A 20,934-nucleotide genomic window follows, 5' to 3' on the forward strand; every position below is an offset into this window, starting at 1 on the left:
GAGTAGTGTCTGTCTGTCTATCACATCCACCTCCAGATTTTTCCCTCTCTTGCCCTCCACATCCCTCCCTCTCTTTCTAATGCTGAGAGATTGCAATAACAATCCTCTTCCTCTGATAGGAAGAGCCATTATCTCCCAGAAGGTGGTGGGTCACTGACCTGAGTGACTGACTGTGTCCTTCAACGTGTCCCTGGACTAGCCTGGACGATACAGTGCACAGGGCAGGGAGACCTGGTCCAGGGCACTGAGCTACTTCACATGAAGCACCGCCACCACCCGCCGAACCACTTAAAATGACTAGGGCCAGCTGAGCAACTAGCTAGTACTCAGTGTGTCATGGACATTTTGTTAGAAACGTCACAACGCTGTGTGCCTCCTGCAGGCTAAACTGGGCCACATGATCAAGGGTCCACACAGGCCCTTAGAACAGCCCTCAGTATACGTTTATAAGCCTATAAATACCCCAGGAGAGAAGGAGAGCAGACTCTCTCAGGTCCTGCTTAGGGCCCATCAAGGACACCTCTCAGACAGTCGGCCTCTCAGCTGGACAGGCCATCTGAGAATTGGGACCGAGACTGACCGCCCTGCTGCCTTGTAAAGACTTCAGACAGTTCATAGCATCTAAGTAAAGATAGTCTATATCTAGTGCACATTAAAAAAGAGTCCAAAAACGATGTAATTCTGAAAAGGAAGAAGCATGACTTACGGTGTGTACTTGTAGTGTAGAGATGCACTACAGTAGAGGTCTTCACAGATCCACCTGTACCCGAAAACACGAGAACCGATTGTTGCTGGCCAATCATAAGTCATCAAAGGGGCAATAGGCTACAGTCATAGAGCCTCCGTGTGAGGCAAAAGTTAGGAGATATCTAATCAATGGAAGATGAAATTAAAATGATGGAATTACAAGTTAAAGGAGAAGGATAGGCTACACCGACCAAGAGCCAACAGGTAGGCTGCTACTTTATATTCTGAATGGAGTTGCTGTTGTTAGTAACTGTGTAGGTCGAGAAAGCACATGCTGCCTCAATTAGCCTATCGAGCTAGCTAGCTTAACTAGCTTCTCTTGACTTGATAACGTCAAGACGGGTACTACGTAATCATATTGGATGATAAATAACCTAGCTATAGCAGCTATTAGTCTACTATAGTGCAAGTCGGCTTGGTTGGTTGCTATCTCTCGTCTCTCCCTCCCTCCTCCCTTTTCCCGTGTCACTCGCTCACACTCACAGAAGCCGTCTCTCCCTCCTCTGGGTACTTCAATACAAAACCTAGGAGGCTCACGGTTCGCACCCCTTTCCAAAGACTTACACAGTAATTATGACAACTTCCAGAGGACGTCCTCCAACCTCATTAAGCTCGGGTCCCTGGGTCTGAACCCCGCTCTGTGCAACTGGGTCCTGGACTTCCTGATGGGCTGCCCCCGGTGGTGAAGGTAGGAAACAACATCTCCACTTCGCTGATCCTCAACACAGGGGCCCCACAAGGGTGCGTGCTCAGCACCCTCCTGTACTCCCTGTTCACCCATGACTGCGTGGCCACACACGCCTCCAACTCAATCATCAAGTTTGCAGATGACACAAACATAGTAGGCCTTATTACCAACAATGACGAGACAGCCTACAGGCAGGAGGCGAGGGCGCTGGCGGCATGGTGCCAGGAAAATAACCTCTCCCTCAACGTCAACAAAACATAGGAGCTGATCGTGGACTTCAGGAAACAGCATAGGGAACACGCCCCTATCCACATCGACGGGACGTATTCCACAACAACGCCGCTAAATATGTGTATGTGACCAATACAATTTGATTTGATCCTATCCGAGGGCTAGGCGTCCCGTCAGTGGGACACCTGTCGCCAATTTCCGGTGAAATTGGAGGGCGCACAATTCAAATAAATAATCGTAAAAATGATGGATATTAAACATCAAGGTACATACAAGTGTCTTATCGGTTAAAAGCTTAAATTATTGTTAATCTAACTGTTTGTCAGATTTACAGTAGGCTTTACAGTGAAAGCATACTATGCAATTGTTTGAGGACGGCGCCCCACATCAACATATTTTTCAATCAGCACAGGCTTCATAAAATCACAAATAGCGATTAATTAATCACTTACTTTTTGAAAATATTCCTCTGATTTGCAATCCACCGTGAAGGCCTCTACATTACAGTACAAATGCTTTGCATGTGTTTCTGTATCATTGTGTGTGTGGGTTGGGGCAGAGGCAGGGCAGGGTTATGTTGTGTTGTTGAGTACGCCCTGGGTGGGTATAGAGTCATGTTTTCCCTCCCTGTCCCCATGTTATCTCTTGACATGTGCCGTGGGCATATGGAGAGATCAGAACAGTACAGACTGTTTCCACTGGGCCTATTGAAGCTGACTCCCTTAAAAGGACCCCAGCCAGCTGAACACAGCTACAGGGCGAGTGGCTGTGGATATGTGTTCATGTGGTTAGAACATGGGTGAAAACAAAGCCTTTTACAGACACAGAGTGATACTGTGGGCATCTCTGGCTGGGCGGCCAGGCCACCACCACCACCCAGTGATTATAGTCTATTTCATTCTCTACAATAGCTCTGTTTATCCCCACTGCATGTATTCCATGCGCAAAACTTCCTCCAGATGTGAACATCCTGAGTGGGCTCCCGAGTGGCGCAGTGGTCTAAGGCACTACATCTCAGTACTAGAGGTGTCACTACAGACCCTGGTTCGATCCTGGGCTGTACCACAACCGGCTGTGATCGGGAGTCCAATAGGGTGGCGCACAATTGGCCCAGCGTCGTCCAAGTTAGGGGAGGGTTTGGCCAGGGTATGCCTTTATTGTAAAATAAGAATATGTTCTTAAACTGACTTGCCTAGTTAAATAAAGGTAAAATAAACCATTCCGTAGAGTACTGTATTTCTCTCAAAACAAATGCTTCACAATGTGCTTCTCAGAGGGAGGAAATCATATGTACTGTATTTCAAAGCCTTTATGGACTTGGCATAGCCTTTAAGAAGTCTAGAGCAGTATCAAAATTGAGAAATGAATGCCCATTAGACCCAGCCAGACATTCACTACGGGCATATAACTTCCTTTTATGTACATTTATGGAATTGTCTGTGAAGTGGATGATCATATTGCTCAGTTCATACTTAGGCAGACTTTGGTTTTGACAAAGCAGCATTCTGAGAGAGTTGGACAATGCCCAAAGTTAGACAAACCTAATGCTGCCAAACCACTAAACTCAAAGCTGACATTTTGGATTTGCAGACACATTCTCAGAGGATTTCTTCCCACCTGATTTATTCCAATGTCTGCTGAAGTAGATAGTTAAAGCTCTCAAGCACTGAAAATTCCATAAACAATGTATTTTGTGGCTCAGATATAATCCCTTTACTAATCTGTGTGTCTTACTGTAATTACAGGGATATTGTGGGGGTTTGTTATTTATCCTTAATTCAACTGTCTGAAAACAGAATATTGCATTTCAAAAGTTATATTCATATTTAGTTCTGGCAGTTGCATGCCCAGATATGTCAGTAACATTAAACTTAATGAACCGATACAAGCATGGTTACGACCATATTTATCTTCATAGTTCATATCATTTGTTTTAGGATTCCTTCCAAGGAAACTCTCCTGAGCAATCTCCAAAACCAACATGGAGCTCCAGTCAAAGCAAACTGTCTCAATCATCAACATCAGTAACACGTCTGAGGGCAGAGTACTGAGCAAATACTAGCTAAAATACTGTACAAGACATCGTAATACTGCTGTGCTATTGACAGAGGCACTTCTACAGAAATGATAAATAGATAATTGTGGGTCATACACTGCAGAGCTGTGCTTGTCTATTAGAGAAGCATAGTCACTATCAATTCACAATCAGTGTTGGAGAGAATCTCCTCTTTCTCACAGCAGCAACACAATCAGCGTTATGGAGAGAATCTCCTCTTTCTCACAGCAGCAACACAATCAGCGTTATGGAGAGAATCTCCTCTTTCTCACAGCAGCAACACAAACAGCGTTATGGAGAGAATCCAAAACAGTGTATAACTACGGTGATGCAGCAGAGCAGCAGTTCACAACCATTCATCACTAGCAGTAGCAGAGTCCTTCTTCACACAGCAGGCCTGGCACCACTACTGCTTCTCAGACCCAGACCCAGCCCAGACCCAGACAAGACCCAGGCCAGAGACCCATGACCCAGACAGATATTAAAGAACCACAGGAGTTCCTGCCCTGGCCTCCGTAGACAGACAGGTTAATCTAGTGCTCTGGGACTGGGAGGAACACCCAACTGAGTACGAACCCAGAGCCAGAGACATGTGGAGACCCAGTGTAAAGAGCCATCAGACTGAAGAGCAAAGCCTACACCTTTGTAGTCTCTGTAGTCTTCACATAGATTCTGGAAATTTCTGGGGATAGTTAATACTGTGATTGTTATTTAGATATGTCAGATAAAAATGGCATGAGAAGCACACAGATAGAGACAGAGGGAGATTGGCAGAGGCCATGAGCAGTCAAAGGGGACTTTGTGGTAAAAGCTGCCAAAGGAAAGGTTGTGTGGTTGAAAGCAGCGGTAAGTGTCAAAATGAATCTATAGCACAGGCCCTTTAATCACCATGGAGCCAGATGGCATAGTGAGCATGGCCCTTTAATCACCATGGAGCCAGACGGCATAGTGAGCATGGCCCTTTAATCACCATGGAGCCAGATGGCATAGTGAGCATGGCCCTTTAATCACCATGGAGCCAGATGGCATAGTGAGCATGGCCCTTTAATCACTATGGAGCCAGAAGGCATAGTGAGCATGGCCTTTTAATCACCATGGAGCCAGATGACATAGTGAGCATGGCCCTTTAATCACCATGGAGCTAGAAGTCATAGTGAGCATGGCCCTTTAATCACCATGGAGCCAGAAGGCATAGTGAGTATGGCCCTTTGATCACTATGGAGCCAGAAGGCATAGTGAGCATGGCCTTTTAATCACCATGGAGCCAGAAGGCATAGTGAGTATGGCCCTTTAATCACCATGGAGCCAGATGGCATAGTGAGCATGGCCCTTTAATCACCATGGAGTCAGATGGCATAGTTAGCATGGCCCTTTAATCACCATGGAGCCAGATGGCATAGTGAGCATGGCCCTTTAATCACCATGGAGCCAGATGGCATAGTGAGCATGGCCCTTTCATCACCATGGAGCCAGATGGCATAGTGAGCATGGCCCTTTAATCACCATGGAGCCAGATGGCATAGTGAGCATGGCCCTTTAATCACCATGGAGCCAGATGGCATAGTGAGCATGGCCCTTTAATCACCATGGAGCCAGATGGCATAGTGAGCATGGCCCTTTAATCACCATGGAGCCAGATGGCATAGTGAGCATGGCCCTTTAATCACCATGGAGCCAGATGGCATAGTGAGCATGGCCCTTTAATCACCATGGAGCCAGATGGCATAGTGAGCATGGCCCTTTCATCACCATGGAGCCAGATGGCATAGTGAGCATGGCCCTTTCATCACCATGGAGCCAGATGGCATAGTGAGTATGGCCCTTTAATCACCATGGAGCCAGATGGCATAGTGAGCATGGCCCTTTCATCACCATAGAGCCAGATGGCATAGTGAGCATGGCCCTTTAATCACCATGGAGCCAGGTGGCATAGTGAGCATGGCCCTTTCATCACCATAAAGCCAGATGGCATAGTGAGCATGGCCCTTTCATCACCATAAAGCCAGAAGGCATAGTGAGCATGGCCCTTTAATCACCATGGAGCCAGATGGCATAGTGAGCATGGCCCTTTAATCACCATGGAGCCAGATGGCATAGTGAGCATGGCCCTTTAATCACCATGGAGCCAGATGGCATAGTGAGCATGGCCCTTTAATCACCATGGAGCCAGATGGCATAGTGAGCATGGCCCTTTAATCACCATGGAGCCAGATGGCATAGTGAGCATGGCCCTTTAATCACCATGGAGCCAGATGGCATAGTGAGCATGGCCCTTTCATCACCATGGAGCCAGATGGCATAGTGAGCATGGCCCTTTCATCACCATGGAGCCAGATGGCATAGTGAGTATGGCCCTTTAATCACCATGGAGCCAGATGGCATAGTGAGCATGGCCCTTTCATCACCATAGAGCCAGATGGCATAGTGAGCATGGCCCTTTCATCACCATAGAGTCAGATGGCATAGTGAGCATGGCCCTTTAATCACCATGGAGCCAGGTGGCATAGTGAGCATGGCCCTTTAATCACCATGGAGCCAGGTGGCATAGTGAGCATGGCCCTTTCATCACCATAAAGCCAGATGGCATAGTGAGCATGGCCCTATATCACCATAGAGCTGAGCATGGCCCTTTAATCACCATGGAGCCAGGTGGCATAGTGAGCATGGCCCTTTAATCACCATAGAGCCAGATGGCATAGTGAGCATGGCCCTTTAATCACCATGGAGCCAGATGGCATAGTGAGCATGGCCCTTTAATCACCATGGAGCCAGATGGCATAGTGAGCATGAATGCCATTACTGTTTGGTGAGTGTCATGGCTGAGAGGATGCGTGTCTGTGCGTGATATGTTATTTTTTGGGGGGGGGGGGAGAACATGTGTGTGTGTGTGTGTGTGTGTATGAGAGAGAGAGAAACAGAGAGGAACATAAAGAGTGTGAGAGAGAGAGACTCACCCGTGAGATAGTGAGGGGCAGACAGAAGTCCTTTCCTCCCTGCAGTCTGAAGCCCCAGGGGGCGGGGCCACCCAGGGAGACGCTGTAGTTGCTGTTCATGATTCTCCTGCAGAAACAAAAACATATTGAGGCAAAACATTAACAAGCTGGTCCTTTATAGCTTATACAGATAAGACAAGGCACTCCTACACTCCTATCTACAATATTCTAATATTGAATAAGAAACATAAAACATCAGCAAAAACAAACTAGTACCAGCTGTTCTCAGTGGGTCACTGAAGAGTAGGGCTGTGACAATACCTGCAACAATACCAGTGTTTCCATTGAAACATTTAAAACACGAAGCAGACCAAACTCTTTGGTCCTTTACAAACCTGCTGTATGTAAATTATTGTGTGCTATAGTTTTGGAAAATAAATAAATGTGACGTTTGTTTCCAACATTAGGGTTGTTTTCCTAAAGATGTTAAATCCGCTTTGTGTTTTGTTTCCTTTCTAAAGAGTAGAGTGATACTGGTATCATCCCGGCCCCACTGAAAAGGAGAACTACAAAGCCTAAACCATAGTCCACAGCCGCTGAGGCGTGATAGTTCAGCGTCCTATTGTGACATAGCTACATGGCTCTGAGACCACCATCCACAGGGAAGACCTGGGAAGACCACACCTGCCGACAATTCAAAAACCAGCGCGGCTCCGGTACGTGTTCTCTATTCATTTGAATGAGTTGATAGTTTGAGACATTTCTTGAACTGCGCTGAGAATTTGTAAAGTATGAAAGCCAATGGTCCAATATTCTAGAACATTGCTGTGCGTAAGCTTAAGACCAAAGTCTGCCAAGCTCCAAATATCTGCAGTGTCACAAAATCCTTCACTTAGCTGATTCCATGGAGCCGGATGGGCTAAAAGTTAGGGCTTCTTTTATAACAGTATTGTTATTAGTCTGTTAAATACTTTTTGAAAGACAACACATGATTACAGTGCCTTCAGAAAGTATTCATACCACTTGACTTATTCTACATTTTGTTGTGTTACAGCCTGAATTCAAAATTGATTAAATTGCCTGTAATTAGCGCCATTCATTTTTCCCTCTATCCTTAGCAGTCTGCCAGTCCCTGGCGTGAAAAGTGTCCCCACAGCATGCTGCCATCAACATGCTTCACGGTAGGGATGGTGTTAGGCAGGTGATGAGCTGTGCCTGGTTTACTCCAGACATAGCGCTTTGCATTCAGGCTAAAGAGTTACATTTGATGTCTCATCAGACCACTGACTTTTGCCTTATGCTCTCAGTCTTTCACGTGCCATTTTGCAAACTCCAGGCATACTGTCATGTCTGGCCACTCTCCCATAAAACCAAGATATGTGAAGTGCTGTAGATACTGTTGTCCTTCTTGCAGGTTCTCCCAACTCAGCCAAGGAACTCTGCAGTTCTGTCAGAGTGGCCATTGGGCTCATGGGCACCACCCTGACCATAAATTGGCCACAGATGGACTCCAATCAAGTTGTAGTGACAAGGATGATCAAAGGAAAGTGGATGCACCTGAGCTCAATTTGGAGTGTCATATCTAAGGGGCGTGAATACTTACAGTACCAGTCAAAAGTTTGGACATACCTACTCATTCCAGGGTTTTTCTTTATTTGTCCTATTGTCTATATTGTAGAATAATAGTGAATACATCAAAACTATGAAATTACACATATGAATCATGTAACACCCAAAAAAGTGTTAAACAAATTCTTCAAAGTAGCCACCCTTTGCCTTGATGACAGCTTCATGATGTAGTCACCTGGAATGCATTTCAATTAACAGGTGTGCATTGTTCAAGTCCATATTATGGCAAGAACAGCTCAAATAAGCAAAGAGAAACAACAGTCCATCATTACTTCAAGGCATGAAGGTCAGTCAATACGGAAAATGTCAAGAATTTTGAAAGTTTCTTCAAGTGCAGTCACGAAAACCATCATGCGCTATGATGAAACTGGCTGTCATGAGGACCTCCACAGGAAAGGAAGACCCAGAGTTACCTCTGCTGCAGAGGATAAGTTCATTAGAGTTACCAGCCTCAGAAATTGCCGCCCAAATAAATGCTTCACACAATTCAAGTAACAGACACATCTCAACATCAACTGTTCAAAGGTGACTGCGTGAATCAGGCCTTCATGGTCGAATGGCTGCTAAGAAACCACTACTAAAGGACACCAATAATAAGAAAAGACTTGCTTGGGCCAAGAAAAAAAAGCAATAGGCATTAGACCGGTGGAAATCCAAATTTGGGATTTTTGGTTCCAACCTCCGTGTCTTTGTGAGACGCAGAGTAGGTGAACGGATGATCTCTGCATGTGTGGTTCCTACCGTGAAGCATGGAGGAGGTGGTGTGATGGTGTGGGGGTGCTTTGCTGGTGAGACTGTTTGTGATTTATTTAGAATTCAATGTACACTTAACCAGCATGGCTACCACAGCATTCTGCAGCGATACGCCATCCCATCTGGTTTGAGCTTAGTTGGACTATCATTTGTTTTTCAACAGGACAATGACACCAACACATCTCCAGGTTGTGTAAGGACTATTTGACCAAGAAGGAGAGTGATGGAGTGCTGCATCAGATGACCTGGCCTCCGAAATCACCCGACATCAACCCAATTGAGATGGTTTGGGATGAGTTGGACCACAGAGTGAAGGAAAAGCAGCCAACAAGTGCTCAGCATATGTGAGAACTCTTTCTAGACTGTTGGAAAAGCATTCCAGGTTAAGCTGGTTGAGAGAATGCCAAGAGTGTGCAAAGCTGTCATCAAGGCAAAGGGTCACTACCCTGAAGAATCTAAAAGATAAAATATATTTTGATTTGTTTAACACTTTTTTTGGTTACTACATGATTCCATGTTTTATTTCATAGTTTTTATGTCTTCACTATTATTGCACAATGTATAAAATAGTAAAAATAAAGAAAAACCCTTTTGACTGGTACTGTATAAATTTACAAAACATTATATGTGGGATTGGAAATTATGCAGACAATTACATTGATGGAAGCTACAATCTATCTGCGATATTAAAGCTGATCTACCCCCTAAATAAAGTAAACAATGAAATGAAAAGACGAATATGAGCAAAGTAACCATTCTATGCAGCATTCTATCAAACAGTGAACAGTGTGAAGTCAATATGTGTTGTATTGAGTAGAAGAGTGAATATCAGTGATAGGTTTTTGGTGTAGCACATGCGCATAACATTTCGAAAAGGGGAACAAGCATTGCTGGGACGGGCGAACAGGATACTATGCCACTCTGAATTTGTCCCCCATACTACTGGTATTGTGACAACACTAACCAAAACTGATCTTGTATAAAGTGTTTCAGCACAGAGATATGGAGTCATGCCAGCATTACACCTCACTGACACAATAGGCTACCACACACTTAGGAAGTGACATTGATACTATACACCCAGGAAGTGGCACAGCTACTACACACCCAGGAAGTGGCATAGCTACTACACATCCAGGAAGTGGCATAGCTACTACACACCCAGGAAGTGACCTAGCTACTACACATCCAGGAAGTGACAAAGTGATGAGAGGGCCAAACATAGAGAGTGAGGCCAGACTTAAGATGGTGGACAAATGAAGATGTCTTACTCAGGCTGTTTACCATTGAAAAAAATTGTCCCAGTTCCGGTGTGCTTATTAAGGGGTGGCTCCCTCATAGACACCAATGCGATTGCAGCTTGGTCTGGTCTGCTTAGATCATTGACTGTACATGATCCAGAAAAAATTAGGTAGTGGGATGTTCCGCTTCCTCTTCCGTCTCTGTCTAGACCACACATAAACATACGCAAACAGTAAATAAGAGATATGAAAGAAAACAAAAACAATCTAGCAGAAGATATTGCTTAATTCATGCCTGTCATCATAATCGACAGCACCAGGCCTCTTTAACGTCTTTCAACTGATAGGACTCTGTACGGCCTATTAGGTGTTTTTGCTATAAAAAGTGTTTCATAACCGCCAGCTCATCTCTGGGTTTAAGGCTAAGCTGAGGTGATTAATGTATTGTACAGTCGTGGCCAAAAGTTTTGAGAATGACACAAATATTAATTTTCACAAAGTCTGCTACCTCAGATTGTATGATGGCAATTTGCATATACTCCAGAATGTAATGAAGAGTGATCAGATGAATTGCAATTAATTGCAAAGTCCATCTTTGCCATGCAAATGAACTGAATCCCCCAAAAAACATTTCCACTGCATTTCAGCCCTGCCACAAAAGGACCAGCTGACATCATGTCAGTGATTCTCTCGTTAACACAGGTGTGAGTGTTGACGAGGACAAGGTTGGAGATCACTCTGCCATGCTGATTGAGTTCGAATAACATACTGGAAGCTTCAAAAGGAGGGTGGTGCTTGGAATCATTGTTCTTCCTCTGCCAACCATGGTTACCTGCAAGGAAACACGTGCGGTCATCATTGCTTTGCAGGCAAGGATATTGCCAGTAAGATTGCACCTAAATCAACCATTTATCAGATCATCAAGAACTTCAAGGACAGCGGTTCAATTGTTGTGAAGAAGGCTTCAGGGCGCAAAAAGAAATTCCAGCAAGCGCCAGGACCGTCTCCTAGTTGATTCAGCTGTGGGATCGGGGCACTACCAGTACAGAGCTTGCTCAGGAATGGCAGCAGGCAGGTGTGAGTGCATCTGCACACACAGTGAGGCAAAGACATTTGGAGGATGGCCTGGTGTCAAGAAGGGCAGCAAAGAAGCCACTTCTCTCCAGGAAAAACATCAGGGACAGACTGATATTCTGCAAAAGGTACAGGGATTGGACTTCTGAGGACTGGGGTAAAGTCATTTTCTCTGATGAATCTCCTTTCCGATTGTTTGGGGCATCCAGAAAAAATCTTGTCCGGAGAAGACAAGGTGAGCACTACCATCAGTCCTGTGTCATACCAACAGTAAAGCATCCTGAGATCATTCATGAGTGGGGTTGCTTCTCAGCCAAGGGAGTGGGCTCACTCACATTTTTGCCTAAGAACACAGCCATGAATAAAGAATGGTACCAACACATCCTCCGAGAGCAACTTCTCCCAACCATCCAGGAACAGTTTGGGGACAAACAATGCCAGCATGATGGAGCATTATGGAGCACCTTGCCATAAGGCAAAAGTGATAACTAAGTGGCTCGGGGAACAAAACATCGATATTTTGGGTCCATGGTCAGGAAACTCCCCAGACCTTAATCCCATTGAGAACTTGTGGTCAAACCTCAAGAGGCGGGTGGACAAAAAAATAAATAAAAATTCTGACAAACTCCAAGCATTGATTATGCAAGAATGGGCTGCCATCAGTCAGGATGTGGCCTAGAAGTTAATTGACAGCATGCCAGTGCGGATTGCAGAGGTCTTGAAAAAGAAGGTTCAACACTGCAAATATTGACTCTTTGCATCAACTTCATGTAATTGTCAATAAAAGCCTTTCAGTTATGAAATGCTTGTAATTATACTTCAGTATTCCATAGTAACATTTGACAAAAGTATCTATAAAGACACTGAAGCAGCAAACTTGGTGAAATTAATATTTGTGCCAGAGCCAGGCAGAGCGAGAGACACACCCTAGAAGACCAGGGACACGCTGGAACCTTGTGAGGAGAGAGTAGCAGAGCCAGGCAGAGCGAGAGACACACCCTGGAATATCAGGGACGCGCTGGAACCTTGTGAGGAGAGAGTAGCAGAGCCAGGCAGAGCGAGAGACACACCCTGGAATACCAGGGACGCGCTGGAACCTTGTGAGGAGAGAGTAGCAGAGCCAGGCAGAGCGAGAGACACACCCTGGAATACCAGGGATGCGCTGGAACCTCGTGAGGAGAGAGTAGCAGAGTCAGGCAGAGCGAGAGACACACCCTGGAATACCAGGGACGCCCTGGAACCTTGTGAGGAGAGAGTAGCAGAGCCAGGCAGAGCGAGAGACACACCCTGGAATACCAGGGATGCGCTGGAACCTTGTGAGGAGAGAGTAGCAGAGCCAGGCAGAGCGAGAGACACACCCTGGAATACCAGGGACGCGCTGGAACCTTGTGAGGAGAGAGTAGCAGAGCCAGGCAGAGCCAGAGATACACCCTGGAATACCAGGGATGCGCTGGAACCTTGTGAGGAGAGAGTAGCAGAGCCAGGCAGAGCGAGAGACACACCCTGGAATACCAGGGACGCGCTGGAACCTTGTGAGGAGAGAGTAGCAGAGCCAGGCAGAGCGAGAGACACACCCTGGAATACCAGGGACGCGCTGGAACCTTGTGAGGAGAGAGTAGCAGAGCCAGGCAGAGCGAGAGACACACCCTGGAATACCAGGGATGCGCTGGAACCTTGTGAGGAGAGAGTAGCAGAGCCAGGCAGAGCGAGAAACACACCCTGGAATATCAGGGACGCGCTGGAACCTTGTGAGGAGAGAGTAGCAGAGCCAGGCAGAGCGAGAAACACACCCTGGAATACCAGGGATGCGCTGGAACCTTGTGAGGAGAGAGTAGCAGAGCCAGGCAGAGCGAGAGACACACCCTGGAATACCAGGGACGCGCTGGAACCTTGTGAGGAGAGAGTAGCAGAGCCAGGCAGAGCGAGAGACACACCCTGGAATATCAGGGACGCGCTGGAACCTTGTGAGGAGAGAGTAGCAGAGCCAGGCAGAGCGAGAGACACACCCTGGAATACCAGGGACGCGCTGGAACCTTGTGAGGAGAAAGTAGCAGAGCCAGGCAGAGCGAGAGACACACCCTGGAATACCAGGGATGCGCTGGAACCTCGTGAGGAGAGAGTAGCAGAGTCAGGCAGAGCGAGAGACACACCCTGGAATACCAGGGACGCGCTGGAACCTTGTGAGGAGAGAGTAGCAGAGCCAGGCAGAGCGAGAGACACACCCTGGAATACCAGGGATGCGCTGGAACCTTGTGAGGAGAGAGTAGCAGAGCCAGGCAGAGCGAGAAACACACCCTGGAATATCAGGGACGCGCTGGAACCTTGTGAGGAGAGAGTAGCAGAGCCAGGCAGAGCGAGAAACACACCCTGGAATACCAGGGATGCGCTGGAACCTTGTGAGGAGAGAGTAGCAGAGCCAGGCAGAGCGAGAGACACACCCTGGAATACCAGGGACGCGCTGGAACCTCGTGAGGAGAGAGTAGCAGAGCCAGGCAGAGCGAGAGACACACCCTGGAATATCAGGGACGCGCTGGAACCTTGTGAGGAGAGAGTAGCAGAGCCAGGCAGAGCGAGAGACACACCCTGGAATACCAGGGACGCGCTGGAACCTTGTGAGGAGAGAGTAGCAGAGCCAGGCAGAGCAAGAGACACACCCTGGAATACCAGGGACGCGCTGGAACCTTGTGAGGAGAGAGTAGCAGAGCCAGGCAGAGCGAGAGACACACCCTGGAATACCAGGGACGCGCTGGAACCTTGTGAGGAGAGAGTAGCAGAGCCAGGCAGAGCGAGAGACACACCCTGGAATACCAGGGATGCGCTGGAACCTTGTGAGGAGAGAGTAGCAGAGCCAGGCAGAGCGAGAGACACACCCTAGAAGACCAGGGACGCGCTGGAACCTTGTGAGGAGAGAGTAGCAGAGCCAGGCAGAGCGAGAGACACACCCTGGAATACCAGGGACGCGCTGGAACCTTGTGAGGAGAGAGTAGCAGAGCCAGGCAGAGCGAGAGACACACCCTGGAATACCAGGGACGCGCTGGAACCTTGTGAGGAGAGAGTAGCAGAGTCAGGCAGAGCAAGAGACACACCCTGGAATACCAGGGACGCGCTGGAACCTTGTGAGGAGAGAGTAGCAGAGCCAGGCAGAGCGAGAGACACACCCTGGAATACCAGGGACGCGTTCGAACTAAACCCAACACCAATGCCAATCACTGGAAGCCCGAGGGCTTGACTGACACATTTCTCAACCACCTGGCAAGAATGTGCCATACTGTAGGGCAGGGATGGGCTTTTGATTAAAAAAAATATTAACTCATCATGAGAGGCTGCAGTGTTACAACTAATTTCCTGCAATTCTACACATTTTGTTATAGGGTGGAGAGAAATGTTTGCAGCTATTAAGTGACTAACAAAATCAATGGGGGACCCCCGGTCGGTGATTCAACAATGATTAGGCCTACTACAGGTTTAGATAGCTGGCCGCTTGACTTACCAAAGTAAGTTAGTCTGTGGCATGTGACCCCTCTTTTGAAGGCCCTTGGATACATTTTCTAACAATTCTAATGATATATTTATATATTTTTATTGGGGAGGCGCCCGTCGGGGTTAGAATAGTAGAACACACTCTCTCTTGTTATGTCACTCACTTATAGTCGCTCAATTAGGCCGTGTCAGCTAACAATTTTAGATTGGTAAGTTAGTGGCAAACAAGTGTTTTTTCCCCAATGTCTGATGGGCTTTGGAGGGGGGGGGGGGGTACAGGACAAGACTAACAGTGTGTCCTACTGACCCCAATGTTGCTTTGTCTAAAATGACTATACCAACAGTCACAGACATACCGTCTAGCATGCATGGTGCAGTCAAGCCATTCATGCTCTGTTGAAATTCATTAGTTTGACATTAGTATTTTTCGTCCAATTATGATTTTTTAACGCCGATACCGATACCGATTATTGGAGGACCAAAAAAAGCCCGATACCGATTAATCTGATTATTTTTATATATATAATTGTAATAATGACAATTACAGCAATACTGAATGAACAATGAACACTTTTATTTTAACTCAATATAATACATAAATAAAATCTATTTAATCTCAAATAAATAATGAAACATGCTCAATTTGGATTAAATAATGGAAAAACACAGTGTTGGAGAAGAAAGTAAAAGTGCAATATGTGCCATGTAAAAAAGCTAACGTTTAAGTTCCTTGCTCAGAACATATGAAAGCTGGTGGTTCAATATTCCCAGTTCTTCAATATTCCCAGTTAAGGAGTTTTAGGTTGTAGTTATTAGAGGAATTATGACACGTCGACTATTTCTCTCTATACCATTTGTATTTCATAAACTGTACCTTTGAATATTGGATGTTCTAATAGGCACTTTGGTATTGCCAGCCTAATCTCAGGAGTTGATATGCTTGAAGTCATAAACCGCGCTGTGCCTCAAGCATTGCTAAGAGCTGCTGGCAAATGCAGTAAAGTTTGAATGAATACTTACGAGCCTGCTGCTGCATACCACCGCTCAGTCAGACTGCTGTATCAAATATCAAATCATAGACTTAAATATTATATAATAAACACAGAAATATGAGCCTTTGGTCATTAATATGGTCAAATCCGGAAACTATCATTTCGAAAACAAAACGTTTATTCTTTCAGTGAAATATGGAACCGTTCCGTATTTTATCGAACGGGTGGCAACCCTAAGTCTAAATATTGCTGTTACATTGCACAACCTTCAATGTTATGTCATAATTATGTAAAACTCTGGCAAATTAGGTCGCAACGAGCCAGGCAGCCCAAACTGTTGCATATACCCTGACTATGCTTGCACTGAGAAGTGACACAATTTCCCTACTTAGTATTGCCTGCTAACATGAATTTCGTTTAACTAAATATGCTGGTTTAAAAATATATACTTCTGTGTATTGATTTTAAGAAAGGCATTGATGTTTATGGTTAGGTACATTTGTGCAAAGATTGTGCTTTTTTCAGCAATACCCTTTTGTTAAATCATCACCCGTTTGACGAAGTTGAAGTAGGCTGTGATTCGATGATAAATGAACAGCCACCACATTGATTAAATGCAACGCAGGACAAGCTAGTTAACCTAGTAATATCATCAACTATGTGTAGTTAACTAGTGATTATGTGAAGATTGATTGTTTTTTACAAGATATGTTTAATGGTAGCTAGCAACTTACCTTGGCTCCTTGCTGCACTCGCGTAACAGGTGGTCAGCCTGACACGCAGTTTCCTAGTGGATTGTAAAGTAATCGGCCATAATCGGCGTCCAAAAATGCCGATTATCGATTGATATGAAAACTTGAAATCGGCCCTAATTAATCGGCCATGACGATTAATCGGCCGACCTCAAATTTTTTACATTCCTTTTCCATTGAAAATGAGCAGAATTGTTAGTACAGAACAACTAAATCATTGTTAGTTGAGTTGTGACACAGGAGTGAGTGAGATAGCAGAAGTCCAGACTCAAACTGAGTTTTCATGTCCAGGAAGTACTACATAGAGTTTCTGAAGGAGTTAGCCAAAACTCTGACTGGAGAAGAGAGACCTCAAGTACATCTCTACACACACCTCTGTAGGGGTAAACATGCTTTCAAATGGTTGGACTAAGGGGGTCATTTTCACGAAACTGACATTTGGCTAACAAATTCTCAAGTGTAATTTTTCCAAAAGTGTCCTCATGGATCACTGAGATTACCACAATTTCCATAAAATCCAAAAAAGTTATAAACAAATCCATGGCTAATATTTTGTAACATTACTCTCCTAATTAAAAGGCCTGAGTTAAACATAACACATAAAAGATTCAGATTAGAAAATTTGAACAAAATGTAATTTGATTTTTCCCCAATTTTACCTTTTAAGCCTTTCGATAATGAGACGTTTATGTGGGGAAAGGGCGGTGTTTGAGAATAAAAACCTCATTCTGAAAGCATATAAGCAAATAAATTAACTTAACTTCAACTACCCCTCTAGATGATGCATCATTGGTGAATAAATCTTTATTTCAAAACTGATTCGAGTTTTTACAGGAACTTGAAAAAATGTTACGTTAATGAAACACGTCCACACACACTGTGTTTGTACGTAATAGATATTATAGTTTAATGTAAATTTCAACTAGTATTTCATGGTTCCTATTGGAATGTGCGTAGATGTTAGCTTTGTTAGCATAGCCGCCTGGGACATCAGTAAACACCATAAAAGATAACAGGCTGATGGTGACGTGGACCACAATGATTCAGCTACTAAAACAGACATTGCCAAAAACTTTTTTTCTGACAGGGCCTCTTATTTCAGTTTAAAAAGAAGAAAACAAATGTTCTGACTGTGGGGTGTATTTCATGAGTAATACCTGCCTTGTCATCCTAAAACATGATATTTCAGTGCTGTAAGTCATGCCGTCGGTCACAAATCCACACTGTGACCTGGGTAGTAAATGGTCTACCCTGAGGGCCAGAGCGCCACCTGCTCCAGCATGTCACCTGACCCCTACGTCACACTCCTCCCATCCCCTCTACTCCCCCAGTGTGTCAGACTTCATGCCCACTGGCTATCTGACTGTCTGGATCACACCTGGAGCAGGTATGGCTGTAGAGGGCTACTCTTTAACACTGGTGGTAGTGAACCACCAGCAGCCAGGGGAGGGGAGGGAGGGGGAAGGAGGGAGAGGGTCACACACCTGATGGACAACAGGACACAAGACCCATTACTCCTCCACCTCCACACACACACACACACACACACACACACACACACATGTACACATGGCATGAGGTAGTCATATAAGGCACCCTTCTCTCCTCGCCAGTGTGACCCAGGGCTGAGGTGAGCTAAATACATCTAGGGTTCAAGGGTAATTACAAGCCCAACAGCACCAACCTAGAGTTCACCAAGAGGATAACATGGTACTAACCACCTGGTAATCAACATGTTTTCAGAGTATATCCAATCGGATGGATAGTGGATACTAATTATATGGGACTTACTAAGAAAAACCCCCAGCAAAGATGGGGACCAACGTTTAACTTTGACTTCCTTCCCAACCTCTCCAAATGTGCAAATCACCTAATCAATAACAGTGGGTCAAGGATCACATCTTTCACACTGCATATCTGAGTATAGGTAAAGGTCTACAGGTTCAGATCAGTTTGCACAGCTGATGCATGGATTATTTTTGAAGCACGCCACACATGAACACGATGAACTGTTATTATAACTACAAATGGTCCTGTGGTAATTTCTATGGCTTCAGGACGTTTTCCTCAGATGTTGAAAAACAAGCCGGTCGCCACTGAACATAAGTACATCAACAGAAAGTCCAAGACAAATGTCAGCTTCACAAGACACAGATTCCCTCTATTATACTGTATTCTAACTCCACAGCAGCTTCATGTCTGAGTCCACCATAAGACTGCTTATAACTGCTTATGACAAAAGGACATACAGGTCGACTGTATGAACACCAATCACCTGATTTTAAAAAAGCTTTAAAATTTCTCTCTGACCTTCACTGAACAGACATTTGATAAAAGCTCCTGTAACTACAGATATTATTATGTGAACAGAACCTCGCCCAAAATGGACTAGAGACACATGACAACGTTTTAGGAAGGGATCCTTGGCAATATTCAAGATACACTATGCTCAGTTTAATATTGAACAAAGCATTACTTCATGCCCATGCATGCGTGTCTTACAACGCACAGGGCAGGAAAGACCTTTCACAATTTTCACACAGATCTCAACACGTTCCCTTTCCTTGCCAAGTATAAGGCGACACTGCAATACTAACTCGGCTACTGCCCATAAAATACATTAGAACAATACAAAAATAAGTACACAAGTAGTAGCCCACATGAATTCCAATTTCAGATTCTCTCTGTAGTAGCTAGTTATTGAGTCACTGGTGGCATACCAACACCATAACATGTCATATCAACCTGTAAACTGTCTATAAATGACAAATGACTTCAAACACACCTTTTTATGACTATATGACAAACTTGGCTACAATTACGTATCAGCCACCCTCCATATGGCGTGTTGTAGGTGGGTGAGTGTGGTGTGACTACAAGTTGTTGCTTATTCTTGCCTCGCGCACTTGCTCGTATCTCCTTTAAACTAAAATAAAAGTAGCCTAACAATACCTATCCATTTAATCTCGAATAGCTTTCCTATTCAATTAGTGTCTATCCCCCTGTGTACCAATTGTACTCACCTTTTTGTGGATGAGGCACAGACGGTTTAGTCGAGGTGTTGCGATGTGAAAGCGTGTGACTGTTCTACCGCTACCACAAATTTCAGACTAAACGGAATAAACTGAAGTTAACGGAACTATGACTTCCGCATCGCCCTATATGTCGTCTGACTGGAGCATGGTAGGCGGAGAATACCGGTTACTTCAGTCAACTCGACAATGTTGCAAAATGTAAAAGTAAAATGTATCAATATTACTTTCAAGGTGGTTACAATTTGTACCCACTTGCTAAGAATATTGGTCCAATTTTAAATGAAGAAAAACTTTCAGAAGATTCAAGCACAGCCTATGCCTAGTCTTTATGCTTGACAAATCAAAGTGATACTAAATAAAGGGCGATGTAAAAGGCCATTGATAAAAGGTAATTGAATCAAAATATCGTACAGAAGTTTAGAGTAAAGTGTATTGTTATCATGTAGCCTATTACACATCGAATTTCCAGTTGTATTCATTTCAATGTGGTTTAATTTCAATGTGTCTGGATGAGTCTTGATAAACAGAATGAACAGGCTTTTTCCTCAAGTGGACGAGATTGAAAGGGAACAAGGAAGTGAAAGGGGAGGGCAGAGGGGGGATTAAGAAGACACAATTAAGTCAAGGGATGAGGGCTAGAAAAGGGAGAGGAACAAAGGAGGGGAATAATTGGTTGGATTGCAATGTCTCTGTCAGTGATGGCTTTATTTATTGTAATTATGGTGGTTATTTGGCTGGTCTGGTCTAGATAGGAGTGTGTGTTAAAGTTGACTGCTGGTCCACTGTCCTGTACTATCATTATTCAAATGAGGTTTGACTCAACTGAGCATCGGTCAACTTTAGTAATTATCTCAGAGTTGTGTTGATCTTTTTTTATTTAATGTTCATTTTATTTTTTCTATTTTTGGGGGGGGCCTATCCACCACCTTCAGAGGACAAAATAACTTTGTTTTCACACCTTTTCCTTTTCTGTTACATGTACATTCTACATATACAACACTTTTTTACACAGTAGTTACATAGCAAAATATACATATAAATATATACACCACATCTGGCGGGTAGGATCGAATCCCCGAGCTGACAAGGTAAAAATCTGCTGCTATGCCCCTGAGCAAGGCAGTTAACCCACTGTTCCCCGGACACCGAAGACGTGGATGTCGATTAAGGCAGCCCTCCGCACCTCTCTGATTCAGAGGGGTTGGGTTCATGCGGAAGACACATTTCAGTTGAATGCATTCCGTTGTACAACTGGCAAGGCATTCCCCTTACCCTTTCCCATCTGGATAGATAGTACTTAAACACATCCAGTACACATGAGTG

General features: G+C 44.8%; 1 protein-coding gene across 4 annotated transcripts in view; it reads right to left on the reverse strand.

Moving 5' to 3' along the window:
* LOC129814228 (PDZ and LIM domain protein 5-like) overlaps positions 1 to 19,917 on the reverse strand; it is a 102,459-nt gene extending 82,542 nt beyond the window's left edge. For 2 of the 4 annotated variants that reach the window (XM_055867227.1, XM_055867210.1), the window contains exons 1-2: positions 19,600 to 19,917; positions 6,677 to 6,782 (exon numbers count right to left, since the gene is read on the reverse strand). In XM_055867227.1, coding sequence (XP_055723202.1) covers positions 6,677 to 6,775 — 99 coding nt within the window. In that variant the 5' untranslated portion in view covers positions 6,776 to 6,782; positions 19,600 to 19,917. The remainder of the gene's footprint in view (positions 1 to 6,676; positions 6,783 to 19,599) is intronic. The other 2 variants (XM_055867219.1, XM_055867234.1) reach the window with 2 other exon arrangements.
* Between the last annotated feature and the right edge of the window lie 1,017 nt (positions 19,918 to 20,934).

Source organism: Salvelinus fontinalis, chromosome 2 (genome assembly GCF_029448725.1).
Source record: "Salvelinus fontinalis isolate EN_2023a chromosome 2, ASM2944872v1, whole genome shotgun sequence".
In the NCBI taxonomy this organism is placed as follows: domain Eukaryota; kingdom Metazoa; phylum Chordata; class Actinopteri; order Salmoniformes; family Salmonidae; genus Salvelinus; species Salvelinus fontinalis.